At 38.2% G+C, this 18,874-nt stretch overlaps 1 protein-coding gene across 2 annotated transcripts in view; it reads left to right on the forward strand.

Annotated features, from left to right (window-relative positions):
* Positions 1-4,499: 4,499 nt before the first annotated feature.
* Positions 4,500-18,874, forward strand: part of pnn (pinin, desmosome associated protein) — a 37,149-nt gene continuing 22,774 nt past the window's right edge. For both annotated transcript variants that reach the window (XR_010018160.1, XM_063049775.1), the window contains exons 1-8: positions 4,500-4,645; positions 6,617-6,688; positions 6,977-7,045; positions 10,997-11,069; positions 11,300-11,394; positions 15,023-15,098; positions 16,438-16,593; positions 16,676-16,814. Coding sequence is in view for 1 of the 2 variants with exons in the window: in XM_063049775.1 (XP_062905845.1) it covers positions 4,533-4,645; positions 6,617-6,688; positions 6,977-7,045; positions 10,997-11,069; positions 11,300-11,394; positions 15,023-15,098; positions 16,438-16,593; positions 16,676-16,814 (793 nt within the window). In the remaining variant the exon portion in view is untranslated. The remainder of the gene's footprint in view (positions 4,646-6,616; positions 6,689-6,976; positions 7,046-10,996; positions 11,070-11,299; positions 11,395-15,022; positions 15,099-16,437; positions 16,594-16,675; positions 16,815-18,874) is intronic.

An 18,874-nucleotide genomic window follows, 5' to 3' on the forward strand; every position in this document is an offset into this window, starting at 1 on the left:
GCTTGCTCATTTTATGGCTAATACAAAGGGGCATACCTTTAAGATGTTTGGAGTAAAGTGTAAAGGGGATGTCGGAGGTAGATTTTTTTACACAGGAAGGGGTAGGTACATAGAAAGTGTTGCCAGGGGTGGTGGTAGAGGCAGATACATTAGGGACATTTAAGAGGTTCTCTTATAGGCACATGGACAAAAGGAAATGGAGGGCTATGTGAGAGGAAAGGGTTAGATTGATCTTAGAGTTGGTCAAAGGATTGGCACAGAATGAAAGGCCTGTAATATGATTATACTATTTCTATGAACTTTATTATTCATCATGCACTTTACTATTTCTATGTAGATGTTAATGTAGTCGTTGAAGTTTAATAAAACAGTCAAATTTAAATCACATCAATTTTCAGAAAACCCTCAAGAACTAAGTAAATATTTACACACATACATCATAAAATGTAATTTCATACATTTATTAAATGTACTCATACGTATATTCTGTAGATGTCTATAGAACATTCAATATATTTGCAATCTGATACATTCCAATAAAGAATTAATCATTTTAATTCTTTAAGCAAAAATAATTTTCAAATTCAAGTTTATTGTCATCTGACTGTACGTATAAACAACCAAACAAAACAATAGAGAGGGTGTAGAGGAGATTTACAAAGATGTTGTCTGGATTGGAGAGCATACCTTATGAGAATAGATTGAATGAACTTGGAGTGACGGAGGATGAGAGGTGACCTGATAGACATGTACAAGATGATGAGAGGCATTGATCATGTGGATAGTCAGAGGCTTTTTCCCAGGGCTGAAATCCCTAACACAAGAGGGCATAGTTTTAAGGTGCCTGGAAATAGGTACAAGGGGAATGTCAGAGAGTGGTGGGTGCGTGGAATGCACTGGTAGCAAAGGTGGTAGAGGCAGATACAATAGGGTCTTTTAAGAATCTCTTAGATAGGTACATGGAGCTTAGAAAAATAGAGGGCTAAGCACTAGGGAAATGCTGGGGCGTTTCCAGAGTAGCTTACATGGTCGGCACAACATTGTGGGCCAAAGGGCCTGTACTGTGCTGTAGATTTCTATGTTCTATGAAACAACTCTCCCCCGGACCACGGTGCTCCCACAAAACAAATATTCATAAATAACTTAATAAAATATAATTCAAAATGCATGGTGGTGCACAGGTAAAAAGGAAACAGCAAAAAGTACAGTAAACAGCTCACTCTCTTCATGACAAGACCTTAGTTGTGCAGGATATTCATTAGTCTCACAATCTGAGGGAAGAAGCTGTTCCCAGTCTGGCATTCATAGTCCTGATGCTTCTGTACCTTCTGCCTGATGGTAGTGAGTCAAAGAAATTGTGGGATGGGTGGTAGAAAATGCTTCGGGCCTTTCATCTGCAACACTCCCAGTAAATATCACAAATGGGGGGAGGGGGGGACCCTGGCGATCTCTCAACAGTTTTCATTATCCTCTGTAGGGTCTTGCGGCTTCTATAGCAGACAATGATCCAGCCAGACAGGACACACTCAATGGCGCTTCTGTACAAATTCATAACCTTATATTCTATGTAATATATTTTACCTATCATAGATACCCGATAGATACAGTTCAGATACCCAGATTTATTTAGTCATATAATTCTGAATTATGAAAGTACATACTTATTTGTGCAGTGCCAAAATATTACATGTAGAGATATCTTAAATGCATATGGGTGGTAAAAAGCGTTCTACTTATTTATGTATTATGTGTTCATTAGGTTTATTCCCATTTTAAAATAAATCAAAAGGCGTTTGTTTTATTTTGTTACTAAATTTTAGAAACTGATAATATGAACTACAATGATCCACTTTGAAATATACTAATTAAGATAGAAAGCCGTGAACATTTTTCTTTTTCAGGATAAAATAAACCAGAAACCCGAAATATGCCACAAGATGGCGACACTAGACGTTGAACACGAAAGCCAAACAAAAAGCACAATTTCTTGAGCTACATTGTTTCGCTTGAGAATCGTAAGCATTTTTAACGAAATGTGGAGATTAAACAGTATACAGTATCTGAGTTTGCTGCATGAATGGTTACTTTTAGTAGCACTTACAGAATAAATATTTTAAATCTCTCTTGCCAGTGCTTTCATATTTGGAGGTTTATATGAATGATAAAGTTTTTAATTTGTAGTGAATACATCATGGAGTCGTGGAATTTTACACCACAAAAGAAAGCCATTCACCCCAGTATATCCGCATTCTGGTCTGAGTTTGTTGAATGACAAAATAAACCGCAGAGGAGTCATTTGGTACTGACTTTATTTCGTTATGCATCTTGAACCAAAGTTTCAATTCTCCCTGACTCCATACATATAGTGCAATACATTTATTTTTGTTAGATATGAAAATGCAATATAAACCAAAAGTGGTCAAGCAAAGTGATTGGTTAAACGAAGCACACCAAATCCTGGACAAATATAAGAGCAAGAAAGTCTTAGTCAGCTTCTTTATAGGACACTGGTTTTACCACAAATGGAGTATGCGTCAATTCTAGTGGAGTGGTGCTGCAGCAACAACCTGGCACTCGCCGTCAGTAAGATGAAAGAGCTGATTGTGGACTTCAGGAAGGGTAAAACAAGGAGCACAAACCAATCCTCATAGAGGGATCAGAAGTGGAGAGAGCGAGCAGCTTCAAGTTCCTGGGTTTCAAGATCTCTGAGGATCTAACCTGGTCCCAACATATCAATGTATTTATAAAGAAGGCAAGACAGCAGCTATACTCTATAAGAAGTTTGAAGAGATTTGGCATGTCAACAAATACACTCAAAAACTTCTATAGTTGTACAGTGGAGAGAATTCTGACAGGCTGCATCACTGTCTGGTGTGGAGGGGCTAATGCACAGGACTGAAAGAAGCTGCAGAAGGTTGTAAATCTAGTCAGCTCCATCTTGGGTACTATCCTACAAAGTACCCAGGATATCTTCAGGGAGCGGTGTCTCAGAAAGGCAGTGTCCATTATTAAGGACCTCCAGCACCCAGGGCATGCCCTTTTCTCACTGTTACCATCAGGTAGGAGGGACAGAAGCCTGAAGGCACACACTCAGTGATTCAGGAACAGCTTCTTCCCCTCTGCCATCCGATTCCTAAATGGACATTGACTTTTTGGACACTACCTCACTTTTTAAAAAATATACAGTATTTCTGTTTTTGCACATTTTAAAAAATCTATTCAATATACGTAATTACTTTATTTATTTTATTTACTTGTTTTTTTTCTGCTAGATTATGTATTGCATTGAACTGCTGCCGCAAAGTTAACAAATTTCACGTCATATGCCAGTGATAATAAACCTGATTCTGATTCTGAATTCAAAACATCATTCTTATGCAAAGTTTTTTAGTCTTAGGGAGGGTGCATGTCAATATTTACTTTAATAAATCTAGTCATAGAGGACTTCAGATATGTGAAATAAATTGGTATTGTTCTTCGTGGAAGAGAGTAAATTTAGGGGAATCTGATAGACAAGAGCCTCAGGACTTATACCATCAGGTTCAAGAACAGTTACTACCCGCCCCGCCATCAGGCTCTTGAACAAAAGGGGGTAAGTACACACAACTTCACTTTCCCCATCATTGAAATGTTCCCACAACCAATGATCTCACTTTTAAGGACTCTGTCTCAAGTTCTTGTTATTTATTGCTATTTATCTATACTTGCATTTGGAGTTTGTTGTCTTCTGCACTCTGGTTGATCTAGCATTGATCATGTTATTGTTACTATTCTATAGATTTTTTGAGTATGCCCACAAGAAAGTGAATCTTAGGGTTGTATATGGTGACATATATGTACTTCAATAATAACATTTACTTCGAACTTTTTAAACTGTGAACTAGTTTTAAACCAGCTTAGTAAAGAGAAAGCGATCATTTTGGTGAAGGGAATCAAGTCAAGATCAGACATAGAGCAAAAGAGCTAAAATGACATGAGGAAAATAGCCTCTTTACACAAGTAACATTTGGGGCCTTGAACGTGTCGTTAGGGGTGGTAGAAGCGGATACAAATGTACTGTTCTCCGCAAAGATACATATGTAATGTTCAAAGCGAATTAGACATTAACGGTTGAAAGAATCTGCAAGGCTCTGGGGAGGGGGACAAATCTGGAACTGGCTACATTTTTCTGTTACAGCCTGTGAATTTTAATGAGCTGAATGGCTTCCTTAAGTGGTGTAATTTGTCCGTGGTTCCACATAGACTCAATCACTCCATAGTTTATGTGTTTGAGCAGCTACTTATTAAGTCCTCCATGTTAAACTATCACCACTGTACTGCATTTGAACTAACCTCGAACATGTCCCCCTGCCCTGACCACTACCTTTACTCAGATAGATGCCGGTCGCCCGTTTGCTCGCTCCCCCGGAGCTATCTGCGCCTGATTGGTTAATTGAGGTGTCAATCACTCTGACGTCGGGCATGGTCAGATGACATCGAGGCGGAGCCTGGCCTGATCCCAGAGTGCTCGGCGTAGGGCCGCGATAGGAAAGATGGCGGTGGCGGTGAGAAGTTTGCAGGATCAACTGGAAAAAGCCAAGGAAAGTTTGAAGAATGTGGACGAGAACATTCGCAAGCTGACGGGCCGGGACCCAAACGATCTTAGGTAATGACGAGTGCCAGCTGCGGCTCAGCCGCCGTCAGGGGATAAAAGCGGGAACCATGCTCCCGCGCGGTGGCTGCGCGGCCTGTGAGAAGCTGCGGCCACTGCTGGTGTCCGACAGGGAACCGGGATCAGGACCAGGCGGTCGTGGTAGCATCGCAACGAAGGGGAACCTAGTGATACGCAGGCGGCCATCAGCTCGCCATGAGCAGCCTCACATGAGACCGTGTTCTTCGGCCTGGACACTACTATTTCCAGCAGAAAAACCCCTGTCTCCAATGTGAGATCGCTCATGGGGAACACAGTACCCCAACCTAACTCCTTCCCCCTGTCTATGCTACCTGATTCCACGGCACAAATACGTGAATCTCTGTAACAATAAAACAAATCTCTTAACTCTCTGCCATTCTTTCCGATAATGGGAGTTGCATAATTGAAAAGAGACAAATCGACCCTGCCTTCACTCTTAACGACTAGAATTAATGTCTCTTCCCCCCCCCCCCCGATTTAGTTTACTGGCCCCCAACTGACAACCTTATGCGGGCAAAGAGCAATCCATTTGCGGGCAGAATAGTGTATATGTCGATTTTAAGCAGAATTACTTTTGTTCTAACTTAATTGCAAACTTGTAATTTCAGTTTAGTTCAGTGTCAAAAATAATGGATTTATTTTGCAGAATGCATGGAATCAAAACATTCCTTAAATTAGTGTTCTCAATCTCGGTAAGGAAATGAAATTAGATTGAAGTGTCAAAAATATGGAAAAGCTGATCGAGGTGGCTTGCCTGCTATTTTATCAAAAGCCATTGGGCTTATCTACAATATTGAGCCAGGTGGTTACTCTGCAGATAACAAGGTCTGGTGATGGTGTTCAAGCTGCATCTGAGTGTTAATGTCAAAACTGGTCTCGTACTCACTTAACTGGGATTGTGGAAGAGCTCTTGGTGTTGTTTGGTAAAGGTAGGGATTGGGGATGAATTTTGAAATATGGTGAATTGTTTCTGTTGCATTGCAGGCCTCGATTATAAAATAAAGTTAATGCATTGCAATTATACTTTATTGTCGCCAAACAATTGATACTAGAGCGTGCAATCATAACAGCGATATTTGATTCTGCGCTTCGCTCTCCCTGGAGTACAAATCAATACTAAATATTTAAAAATTAAATTATAAATCATAAATAGAAAAGGGAAAGGAAGGTAGTGCAAAAAAACCGAGAGGCAGGTTCGAATATTTGGAGGGTACGGGTCAGGTTCCGTTCAGCAGTCTTAATCACAGTTGGAAAGAAGCTGTTCCCAAATCTGGCCGTAGGAGTCTTCAAGCTCCTGAGCCTTATTTATTTCATTGGTGATTTTGACCAGAATAGGCTCCAGATTGAAGGGATTTGAAAATGGGTGAAAAGAAAAGTCATCACGAAAATTTGTACATATCCTGCTGAAATGAGTATTAATTTTTGTTAAATTGTCGGTAGAATTAATAGTTTATTCCATAAGAAATAATAGAAAGAGTGGAATCACAAATGAGAAAATCTGCAGATGCTGGAAATCCAAGCAACACATACACACAATGCTGGAGAAACTCAGCAGGCCAGGGAGCATCTATGGGAGGGTGGGGGGGGGGGAGAAGTCCAGTCAACATTTTGGGCCAAGACTCTTCAGCAGGATGGACAAAGAATGGGGTTATGGGATATAAAAACGGGGAAACAGATCAGCTAAAATAGGAGCCTGCTATTTTGTTGTAAACCGTTGGTCTTCATGGAGAAATTGGGACAGCAAGGTTTGTTTTGGTTCCGTACAACCTTGTAATTGTGTCTATATTTAATTTTTTTTAGAAAGGAAAAGTGATTTACTTGCATCAAGAATCATAGATATTAGCAAAAAGTTACAGAGTATATACTTCTGAAATTACTGTACCAAGAAGTCTACCTGATATAATGCAGCTAATCACATGTTAATCAAAACTTGTTCTTAACTAGGCCTGGCCAAGCTAGACGTTTATCCATCACAGGACCTGGTGGAGGTAGGGGGCGTGGGATTGGATTACTTAGGTAAGATTAAAATTCTTTTTCAATGTTTCTGTTACCCGTGATATGCAAGCATTTGCTACATCCTGCATTCATTGATAATTTTGTATCGAGTTTGTGTAAATCAGAAAACAATGTAAAAGCAGATCAAGGAAGGCGTCCTGATTCTGCTTGTTACTTTTATATCCTGCTGCTGTACATTTTATGACCATAGGTTGTCCCTTAATGCACTGAAAGTGAAGGAGGAAAAGATTGGTTTATCTTTTCTTGTAAAGAAGCCTCTTGGTTGACTTGACTGTTCCTTTTATTTAGACGTGGACTCTCGGATAGCGGAGGAGGACCCCCAGCTAAACAGAGAGATTTGGATGGGGCAATCAACAGGTGAGAGCACTTGCAAAATGGTTTCTTTAGCATAAAACTGGACATGCTTTCTCTGGCTTACAGGTGGAGTTAGAATGACCACTTTGTCCAATGACTGGTTTGGAGTGAGGTGACTATTATACATAGAAGCAGAATTAGAACATTCAGCTCAACCAGTCTACTCAGCCATTCGGTCGTGGCTGATTTTTCCTTCTCAAATGTATTCTTTTGTCTTCTCCCTGAAATCTAAAATCTATCAACCTCTGCTTTAAATATACCCAATGATTTGATGTGGCAACGAATTCCACAGGTTCACCACCCTCTGCCTAAATAAATTTGTCCTCGTGTCTGTTATAAAGGGACACCCTTTTGTTCTGAGGCTCTGCGCTGTGGTCTGAAACACTTCCAATGGAAGACAATAATATTTTGTCCTAACTTGAGTGAGTTTGCTGCAGATCCATGGTGATGAAGATGCTGCATTATGAATGGAGCTTCTGTTTTTATTTAGTTAGCATTAATACAGAAAATTCAGATGTGAGGTTCTTCTACAGTGCACCTTGAGCTCAGTTTTTTCTAGTTTAACACTAATCTTAAGATATCTTTGTAATGCAGCATGTAGCAAGCCGTAATTGACAAATAAATCTTTTAAATTAGTTTTGAAAATATTAGTACTAGATGGTGGTTTAATCAAGCGGCTGGAACAAGGCAATATTGGTAAATGTAACTGCTTAGAATAAGTGCTGTACAGCAATTAGATGTGTGCCTGACTCTTCATAGCTGGTGGCATATCTTAATCTTCCTTGCTCCCATCTTTTGATCATATCAAAGATGTCTATTGTGAAGCCCAAGATATCTTTGGGCTCAGCTATTTTGAGTCGGAGCTTGAATTGAAACTGAATCTTCAGCTGTTAGAAACTTTAGTTGTCACTTTTGATTCAGTTGCTGTGATAATCATTATACATACAGTTTTCTGTTTGGTAAAATGGTTTCTAGCTTATTGTGCTAAATGCTTTTACATTTTTATATGGGTTGCTTTTTATTTTGTATGCTCTGGCTTCTGCTGTCTCATTGCTTAACCTTAGAATTATTCTGTGTTGAGAATTTGCAGCTGTACTGGGATTTTTTGCCCATCCATGCTGGTATTTTTCCAATTGTCAGTAAAATTTGAGTCAAACCTGATATGTCTGGAATTTTATGAGACTCATTGGAAAAACTACACACTTCTCTAAAGTAAATGCAGTCTTTATAACAAACTGCATCTTATTTTACCAATGTTACCTCTTGACTTTTGTTACCTATAATTGAATTCTGAGCTAATTGTTTTCTTTCTCTTTCCATGTTAATTTTCACTTGTAAGTAGTCTATTCTGCTTCATTATATTTCACTTTCTTTGCCATGTTAGAGGAGCTTTGTCCAAATCACTTGAATCTCTCCACTGGGATAGTCACCCAATTCTGTTAAAAATTTGGACTATGTCATCAATACAATTTCTTATAGAGCTGTTCTCAACGCCTCATGAATATGTGGCTCCTCCCTTTTATGCTCCTGCCAAATCCTAGTTTCTGAAATTCTGAACTGAAGTAGAATCTTTTTTTGCCATGATTCCCATGTGATCTATGTTGTAGTTCAATCCCTTTCAATTTCTAAGAGCTCAAGCACTTGGATCCCTACCCTGGTTTCTGTATAATGTGGAGGTGCCTATCACGCATTCCCAGTGCTGGACAGGTTTGTTGGGCAGCTTAATGGATACTTACTGCAATTTTTTTTCTTCACTCTTTCTTCCTCATCTGTGACTTCTAGAAATATAATCAGAGTTTGTTTTTTGTATCCAATAACATTCAGACTGTCTGCTACATGAATTTCTCAGGACATTTAGCTTCCAGAAATTTTGTTTGCGGAGGTTCTATGACTTGTTCTGCACTGCCACAATAAGGATGCTGAAATGTACATAACTGAAAAGTACAATACTGTGCAAGTCAATATAAAAAAATCTATAAAGTGAAGATGCTCTCAAAAATAATGAAATTAAAAGTTCTAAATATTAAAAAAATTATAAAGAAGTAAACAGTAAAAAAAACAAGTCAAATCAATATTTGGTGTGCCCACCTTTAAAACTGCATCACTTCTCTTGGGTACATTGTCATACAGTTTTATAAGAAAATCAGCTGGTAGGTTGCTCAGGCATCTTGGAGAACTTGCAACACACATCGAAGTTGCTGGTGAACGCAGCAGGCCAGGCAGCATCTCTAGGAAGAGGTACAGTCGACGTTTCAGGCCGAGACCCTTTGTCAATGCCTGCTGCTTTCACCAGCAACTTTGATGTGTGTTGCTTGAATTTCCAGCATCTGCAGAATTCCTCGTGTTGGAGAACTTGCTACAGTTCTGCAGACTGTGGCTGCCTTGCTTGTTTCTGTCTCCGGGTAATCCCAGATGGCCTCAATGAGGTTGAGATCAGGGCTCTGTGGAGGTCATACATTTTGTTGCCAAACTCCTTGTTCTTCCTTTCATTAAAGGTAGATTTTTATGACCTTGACCATGTGCTTGGCCTGCTGCAGAATGAAGTTGGGACCAATCAGATGGTATTATGCTATGGATGAGGATCTGCTTGTATCTCAGCATTGAGGATTCCATTAATTCTGACCAGACCACTGTCCATTTGCAGGAATGCAGCCCCAATTCTGCAGGGAACCTCTGCCAGTTTCACTGTTGGCTGCAGGCATTCATCCTTGTGGTGCTCTCCAGTTCTTCTATAGACAAACTAGTGCCTGATCAAGCCAAAAATGTCAAATTTTGACTCATCAGTCCAAAGCACTTGCTGCCATTGTTCAGCGTCCCAGTCCTTGTGTATTTGTGTGTAGGAGAGTCACATGGTTTTGTTTCCACTTCAGAGGAATGGCTTTTTGGTAGCAATCCTTCCATGACGGTCACTTCTGACAAGACTTCTCTGGACTGTAGAGGAATGTGTGCCTCATCTGCTGTACTCAGTTTCCATGGCTGACCACTGTTTCTGGTCCTCAACCTTGCCCGTTTCTTCATGCTTTTTCAGAAGAGCTTGGACAGCAGATCGTGAATTTCCTGTCTGCCATGAAATTTCTGCTTGGAAGAGACCTTGCCAATGCAGGGTGACCACTTTGTATCTTGTTGCTGTGCTGGCTCGTGCCATGGTGTAAGAAATTATGATTTGAAGGTTAAGCTGTCACATCTGCCACAACCTCACCTTTTAGTTTGATTGTCCTTTGCCCAGTTTGATTACATCTGTACCTGTTTCTGTTTCAGTTAATCAGTTTAGTTCATTCAACTCATTATGTCATTGATCATTAGCACCTGAAATCTAGAATTTGCTCACTTCTACTGATATTCTAATACAGAAGACATAAAATTAAACATCTAAAGCAAAGTTTGTATAAAAAATCTAGGGTGTCTAAGATTTTTGCATAGTTTCATATCAGCTGTCTGCTTAGTTGTATTTGAGCAACTGACAGCAGTGAACTTGGGAGCTCGCCATTATTTGTCTGATTGCAGAAATTTGTGCTTTTAGGTCTTCAACTTCAGTACAAACTTTACTACTTCTAGAGTTGCAAGAATGTATTTGTGTTCAATACTTCTCTCCACAAGCATTCAAAAGGAGGCAGGTATAATCCCTGCAGGTGGAAGAATGCAAATTAGGAATAGCTTTTTTACTGCTAACTTAGAGATTTAGAAATTTTAGACAATGTGCATAAGAGTCTGACCAAAATTAGAGGTGTATAGAGGAACTCATAAATAGTTAGCTTAAAGCAAGGGTTCCCAACCTGGTGTCCATGGGCTCCTCAGTTAATAGTAGGGGTCCATGGCATAAAAAGGTTGGGAACACTGGCTTAAAGAGAATCTTCTTGTTAAATTTAAAACAGCCTGAAAGAAGTATATACTTTTAGGAATCTGACTTGCAGCTGCACAGAACAGTTGTTAAATGCTTTATTTATTCGTAAAAAGGCTGGGAGATCGTCGTTCAAGAAGAGAGTCACGTCAAGACAGTGACGCAGAGGATGATGAAGATACAAAAAAGGTATTGTAGATTTAAATACTACCATTCCTGTTTTATTGTTAATTGCATTGTCAAATTAGAAATGGAATGCAAGTTATGATCCATTAACTTTTCACTCACCCATGGGAATACGGCACTGCTGTATGCTTTTGGGGCAGTAAGCAGTCTTTGAGGAAGTATTTGTGTATTGTCATCATTTTATTAAAAGCTGGAATAAATTTGTACTAAAATGAAATATTTATTCTTCACAGCCAGCGTTGCAGTCTTCAGTTGTTGCTACCTCCAAAGAAAGGACACGCCGAGACCTTATTCAAGATCAAACAATGGATGAGAAGGGCAAAGAAAGGTATGCTTTTCACAGAGGTATTATAAAATTCAACTGGAACATACTGTAGCCCCTTTGAAATTTCACTAGTATTTGGTTAACTGTTGGGGGGAGTGGAATAATTGCATTAACAGTGATTAACTTTAAATTTTGTTTATTAAGGAAGATTTTTTTTTTAAATGATGTTGCCTGAAAGGTTGAATTTACAGCCTGTTTTTAAGGTACAAGGGGTGATTGATAAGGTCATGGCCTAAAGTAGAAGGAGATGAGTTATACAGCTCTTGTTACATGCATGTGCAGTTCAACGCTGAGTGAAAATGCAGAAAGTTTGAAGTTCCTCCTCATCTCCTTCTACTTTAGGCCACAAACTTATCAATCACCCCTGCTGTGGACCACTTTCTGGAGGTCCAACACGCCGACTTCTACAAAGAAGGGATCTGCATGCTTCAGGACCGCTGGACTAAGTGTGTAAATGTAGGAAAAATTAATGTGCTAGGTTTTCTAAAATTGTCTTCTACCTTAGGCCCTGAACTTATCAATCATCCCTCGTAAATGTCATTTGTGAAATTTGGCTGAATGAAAATGGCATTTTCACCTTGCAAATTCTGTGTGTAACTGGCACATCTTTTGTGTTTATTAATCACTTGTTAATGTAAGTTGTTTTATAGGCACTAATACTCTTTAGTGGTTTCAGCACAAGATTTTATTAATAAAAAATAAAATTTTGTGCTAAAGCACTAAAGGAACAGCAAGGTTGCTGCCTGAGATGCGAGAGGAACTTTTAAAACACAAGATTTTATTACTAAGCATGTATAGCATAATACAGCACTGTTTCAAGAGCACACAATGCAAATCATTGATAACCTCGGAAGGATTTTTTAAAAGTTTTTTTTCCAACTCTTGAGGCCTATGAAGTTGTACTGGTTTAGAATTGTTCTATTTTCCTTATGTGAGCGTGCTTTTGTTTTTAAGGCACCCCTTTAAAGCTGTTTGCTTATGTTTTGTATTGTTGATTGGCCCCTTAATCAATAAGAACATGAGGAATTCCACTTCATGTTTTGAGTTTAAGGTCAGATAGTAGCTGACCCACTCTTTTCCTGCATAAGCCTATATCACTGATTAAGTTAAAATTGAGATATGTATACAAACTAAAGAATTTTAATGATTAACAATCCTTTTGGTGAAGTTACTCCTATCGGTTTGAAAAATCTGACTCATTCTAAGTCTGCAACTTCCTAGTTTTGAGGTTCCCAACAAAGGAAAACCACCTCCAACCTCTACATTTCTGAGTCTGTTAATTGTATTTCATTGAGATCACCATTTTAAGTACATTTTGGAATATCCCTGCAGATTGGCCTTCCTATTCATCTAATTACACTTGAGTTCAGTTTATGTACGAAGACACTCAGGGCCTTCTGAATATAGTAAATACTGATAGTCTGCTATCTAGCTAGTCCAAAATCCCGAATGTTCAACATCTGGCTAGCCAGGTCCCCAGTGCTTCCTTTAGCTCATTGAGATCACTGGAAATGTATTATTCTTCTGTTAAACATCTTAAAATAGTGATGTTAGAATACTATTGGGAATAACATACAATAATCTGAAACATCTATTTGTCCAACACCAAAGTCCCAAGTATGCCAAATTGATGCAGTTTTTCTTTACCATTGTTCTCAGTTCCATCTTTAAAACAATAAAATTTATTTTTTCCTTTCCTACTAACCAAAGAAAATTTTACATGTTTCCACATATCCATCCACTACGTTCTTCCTACCTCAAATAGCTTGTCTACGTCACCTTAAAGTCATGCTTATTACTTAGCTTTTGTTTAAAAGGCAAACCGAGTCCCCAGCCCCATAGGTATAGAGCAAAAATAACTGAGATCCTAGCACTGACCCTGGTAGGGCACCACAAGGTAGCTTGTGATCCCGAAACACTGATTATGATCTAATGTTTTGTTTATTAACCATTTCTCCTCTGTGCTTGTTTATTAAACGTAATCCAATGATCTAATCTTGTGATAAGAGTATTTTATAATAGTCTAAATCTACTAGTTCTAGCATTACATACGCTGTTCCTCTTCATAAATAAACTTCATTGTTCTGTTCTGTCATGATTTTCTTTGTGCCTGTCAGAAATAATTTGTAATATTGAATTGAGCTGGTTAATGTATAGTTCAGTATTTTCAGTTCCTATTTGGAAGGATCAGAATCTGACTATTCAGTTGGATCTCCATGAAATCTAAGAAATTCTGAAAAATCAAAATCAATCCTTCCACTAGGTACCTGTTTTTAAGCTATTGGACATTAAGCCTCAGTTAGCTTAAATGTTGGCCATTGCTCATCTTGCAACATTTAATCTAGTTTTCTGATAGATTTAGCCTATTTTCCCATAATAATTAGTTTACTGTTTAATAAGACTGCAATTCTGGACTTGAACTTTCAAACTGTTTATTTTCTCATTATTAAATCTCTAATTTGTAAACAATAATGCTACAGATTTTTCTGTTTCATTAAATAGAGGGCTATGGGTAACCCTAGGTTACTTCTAAAGTAAGTACATGTTCTGCACAGCATTGTGGGCCAAAGGGCCTGTATTGTGCTGTAGGTTTTCTATGTTTCTATTTACTTTGCACACTTCAAATCCAGTTGAACTATTAAAAAAGACATTTTAATATTAAATTATAGTATTATTACCTTTTAATGATCAGTGTGATGACCAAAAGCATCATTGCCTTAAAACTTAGAAAGATATTGGGTACAACAGGCTAGTAAAGAGAACTAAATCTGCTTTGTTTTACTTCATTTGCAATTGTTTTATTATCACTGTCTTGAGATTTGTTGTTTTGTGACAGCAGTACAGCGCAAGGACGTAAGCTTACTATAAACTATCAAATAAAATACTGCAAAAAAAAAATAACAATTCGTACACCTTTCAGAAATCTAATGGCAGAAAGCAAGAAGCTGTTTGATTTTTAGAGTTTGGGTCTTCAGACTCCTTTATATCCTCCCCGATGGTAGGAATGGGAAGGCGTGCCCTAGACGATGAGTGTCCTTTGTGATGAATGCCACCTACTTGGGGCACTACCTTTTGACAATGTCCTCAGGGGTGAGGAAGGTTGTGCCAGTGATGGCACGACCGTCTGCAGCCTCCTTACCAAGCTGTGATGCAATCAATAACATTAATATTCTATAGGATATTACATTTAAGCAAGCCTCATCAGAATAATGTCACAAATGGAGAACAGTGGGGCAAGATAAGTAATGGAAATGATAAAATTGGGGATTTTCTATTTCTATAAATGCTAAGTTTTTTTTTAGAAAGTGACTTGCTCTTAAATATTGATTTCATGGGAGAAGTTACAGATATGAGACTCACGCATGTCCTTCCTGACGTGAGTTGTTGTTTGACTTATGGATTTGCCAGTGTATTTTGAAAGGCAGCTTACTTTTAACTCTTGGGTATTATTATTAAGCTAATCTACTGTTCTAAAGGGGCACCTAATCGTAAATATACTTCATTCCTTGTAATGCTGCTCTACTATTTTGAGATTACAGTCCAGCAATTTGTTTCTCTCCTGATATTTTGATTGGTCAGTGTCAAGACAGCTGATTACAAAGTATCTAATTGTTCTATTTTACTTAAATAGGAATCGGCGGATGTTTGGCCTGCTGATGGGTACTTTGCAAAAGTTCAAGCAGGAATCTAATGTTGCAACAGAGAGGGTATTTTCTCTTTATTATTTGCTGAATTTTCTTTAAGAGGCCTGATTATTGCATTGTGATTACAAAGGCTTCATCTTTTATATTGCATATAATTTTCTATATTCTTTCCAATACATACTCTAATTTGCCCTTGTTCCTTTTTAATTTTAAAATACTGATACTCAAAATTAGCTCCTGCACTCCATTCCAATATCATATATCATTGTCTCCTCTTGACGAAGCTATTTTAGGGGAAGTGGATTTGGAGCTCTTTAAAACTGCTAGTTGTGTATGGTTAAGAAACAATAGCATCTTATTCACCCTCATCGAAACATCCTACCTTTTTGTGACATCAGTCTATTAGTTTAAATAGCGAAGCCAATACAATTAAAACAGCTGTTCAACACATTTCAAATCAAAGTACAAAAAGTTGTGGAGATAGTTTTAAATTGTCCTTTCAGACTAACATAATCTCACATTGACCTGGTATTTTCCTTGCCCTGGGTCATCCCCCGCACAGAAAGATCCAGCAGCAGATAATGATGCACTGAACTTCAGCATTTGTCATTTTTCTGAACGCCCTCATTTTGATTATAATAACAATCATGATAACTAACAATTTAATTGCAAAGCCTAATAATGCATTTTAATCCTCCTCTCAGAAGAAAGGACAAATCTTAACTACGTTGATAAATGCATTGATGCATAATGCCTTGGACAGATAGAAAATCTGTGGATGCTTAAGTATATTTCATCCATTCAAGTAAACTGAATATTTTTAAATGTACTGGATAAATGTCATGCCTAAATTGTTCCTCTGTCCAGTGGTAACCCAAGACTGTATAATAGTTCACTGTACACACCTCAATTAGTTTATTGTTTCTTAGTTTGCAGCTCGTTATCCAAGACGACATGTAAGTTCACTTAAAATTATTCTGTACAACTATATAATCCACAACCTTTTTCTGTTGGTTATTGTCACAGGTTATTCCTTTGAAATTTTACTATCATAAATTCAGCTTCATCTGTACCTTGTCTCACAGTTGAAGAATTTCAGTATGCTAATACAATGGATAAGCAGCCACACTCATTGCTGAGACTTTGGCAATAACAACAGTTAGTGTTCAGTTATATTGAAGTTAAGTTTAGTAACTATCGTAATATTAATTTGTAATTTGAAGCCTATTGAATACTGAATGTTTATTCTATGTATACATTGGTAGGAGTTGAGAAGCTAGTGAATTAATGGACGTCAAAGTGCACTTCCCCAAAGAATTAATGTTAACAGTTACCTTGGTGTGACTGGAAAGAAATAGGGGATTTTGTTTTTGGTTTTATATTTTTCTTTTCCAATCTACAGCAAAAAAGACGTCAGGAAATAGAACAGAAGCTTGAAGTGCAAGCTGAAGAAGAACGTAAACAAGTAGAAAATGAGAGAAGAGAATTATTCGAGGAACGTCGTGCTAAGCAAACTGAACTGAGACTTCTAGAACAAAAAGTGGAACTAGCCCAGTTGGTAGGGAAATATTTTATCTGAATCAAAGGTTTATAAATTTTGTAGTATATGCACTTTTGACATTTGTTTGTTTTTCAAATAGCAAGATGTATGGAATGAACACAACTTAAAGATAATCAAGTACATAAGGACCAAGACAAAGCCTCATCTGTTCTACATTCCTGGCAAACATTGCCCAGCTACTCAAAAGCTTTTGGATGATTCCCAGAGGAAGATGAATGGTGTGTATGTTCATGGTATTAAAAGCAGTCAATCACATTTCATATGTATGGGTTATATTACATAATTTTGCTTGTTTAGTAGAAAGCTTATTTTAGTAATAGCAATGCCAAGCTTTCCATTGTATCCTCAGTGAATGTAGATTACATTGAATATAAACCTTCCAGAGACGGGTTCATTTGTGCCTAATCAAGGAGATTAAGAATAGATTTAGGAGGGTTAGAGCAACTGGTAGAGTTTTAGAGTATTAATCAAGCAGAGCCAAAAAAAAAAGGTGGATGTATTTTTTCCTTAAACTCACCATGTCAGTGTGGAAGCCTTTCTGCAATTGTACAGGGCTTTAGCAAGTCAACGTCCAATGTGTCTTATGTACTTTTGGTGTCTGTAACCCAATGAATATATTTTTGGAGCAGTGTTCATTTACTAGATTAATGTGTCAGACACAATGACATATTGAGAGCTTGAGTCTGCTTATTCAGAAGAATGAATGTTGACGTCATTGTGATGTCGGTGCTGAGAGACTGATTCTTTGAACTGGAAAATCTAGAACTAAAGCAAAGGTTACAGGATGCTGACTTGGTAATGAGGAGAAAACTATATTTAAAAAATTGGAATTCTTTCTCAATGCAACTGTTATTCAGTCAGGTATATCAGCAATCTTAGCTTTTATTTTAATTGTTGAGGTACCTGAAGGATCAAGCAATATAACAGTTGGATGGGAAAGTGAATGAAGTTGAGGATTGACCACAAACTTACACACTGAACGGATTTGAGAGCCACAGATCTATGGAACTTGTGCATGATGTGTGTCTCTTTGAAAGGGAGTTTCAGGTCTTAACTAACCTACTGATCTTTCTGATATTTCACCAGGTGAAATCTTTTTGGATTATGGTCCTAATTTCTTTCTGTGTTCAGAGAAATGCACAAAATGATGAAGGAACTCAGCACATCAGGCAGCATCTGTGGAAATGAATAAACAGTCGAGGTTTCAGGCTGAGACTCTTCAGGACTGGAAAGGAAGGGGTGGGGGATGGTAGAATTAAAAGGTGGGGGAGGGGAGGGAGGACAAATTGGATAGGTGAACCCAGGTGGGTGGGAAAGGTAAAGGGCTGGAGAAGAAGGAATCTGATAGGAGAGGAGAGTAGACCATGGGAGGAAAGAAAAGGGTGGGGCATCGGGGGGAAGTGATAAGCAGGTGAGGAGAAGAGGCCAGAGTGGGGAATAGGAGGAGGAAGGGGGGTAGTGGAGGAGAAAAATAATTAACAGAAGGTGAAGCCATTGTTCATGCCATTAGGTTGGAAGCTATCTAGACGATATGAGGTGTTACTACTCCACCCTGTGAGTGACCGCATCATGGCTGTGAACCCAACACATGGGAATTAGACATTAGAACATTTAGTTACAACTGGAAAGCTGGAAGGAAAAAGAAGCAGAGGCAGACAGAGAATGAAAATGTTAGATGGAATAACATCATGGTTAGAAACAGGGGAGGCAACAACTACAATTCGGAGGGTCAGGGACCGTGATGGATGGAGAGACATGATCACACACGCCAAACAGCAAGGCACCTGAATGATGTGCATGTGCTTGATACAGTGGTCTCCCAATTTAGACCACAGTTTGATTTGTGTTCTATTCTGGTACTTTTAAATTATGTTCCTCCAGAGATAAGTGCTTGGTTTGTCTTTGGTGTCACGTTGTTCATTTTCAATTGTTCAATAAAATGCAACGACTTAAGTTGGAGGGGGTTGGCGCGATGCTCAGTTGTCATCCTGAAAAGCTTTTTGAGTAAGATTTTCCACCTATGTAATCAGAAGTTAAGACTGTTAGTTAAAATTACTACTTCCAAATTAATTTTTTAAAAGTACAAGTCTTAAGTTGGTAAATTCACCCAGTCTTGAGTATATAATGATTAAATTCGCATGAATTGCTGGAGCCAAAAAAGTCCTGATAATCTTCACTTATCCAAACCAGATTAATAATTTGTCTTGGATTAGTAGTATTTGTTTACATAAGTGGGTGAATTACAAAATGAACAATTGGGGGTTTGCTTTTGCAGCTT

The sequence above is a fragment of the Mobula hypostoma genome, chromosome 1 (assembly GCF_963921235.1).
Source record: "Mobula hypostoma chromosome 1, sMobHyp1.1, whole genome shotgun sequence".
NCBI lineage: Eukaryota > Metazoa > Chordata > Chondrichthyes > Myliobatiformes > Myliobatidae > Mobula > Mobula hypostoma.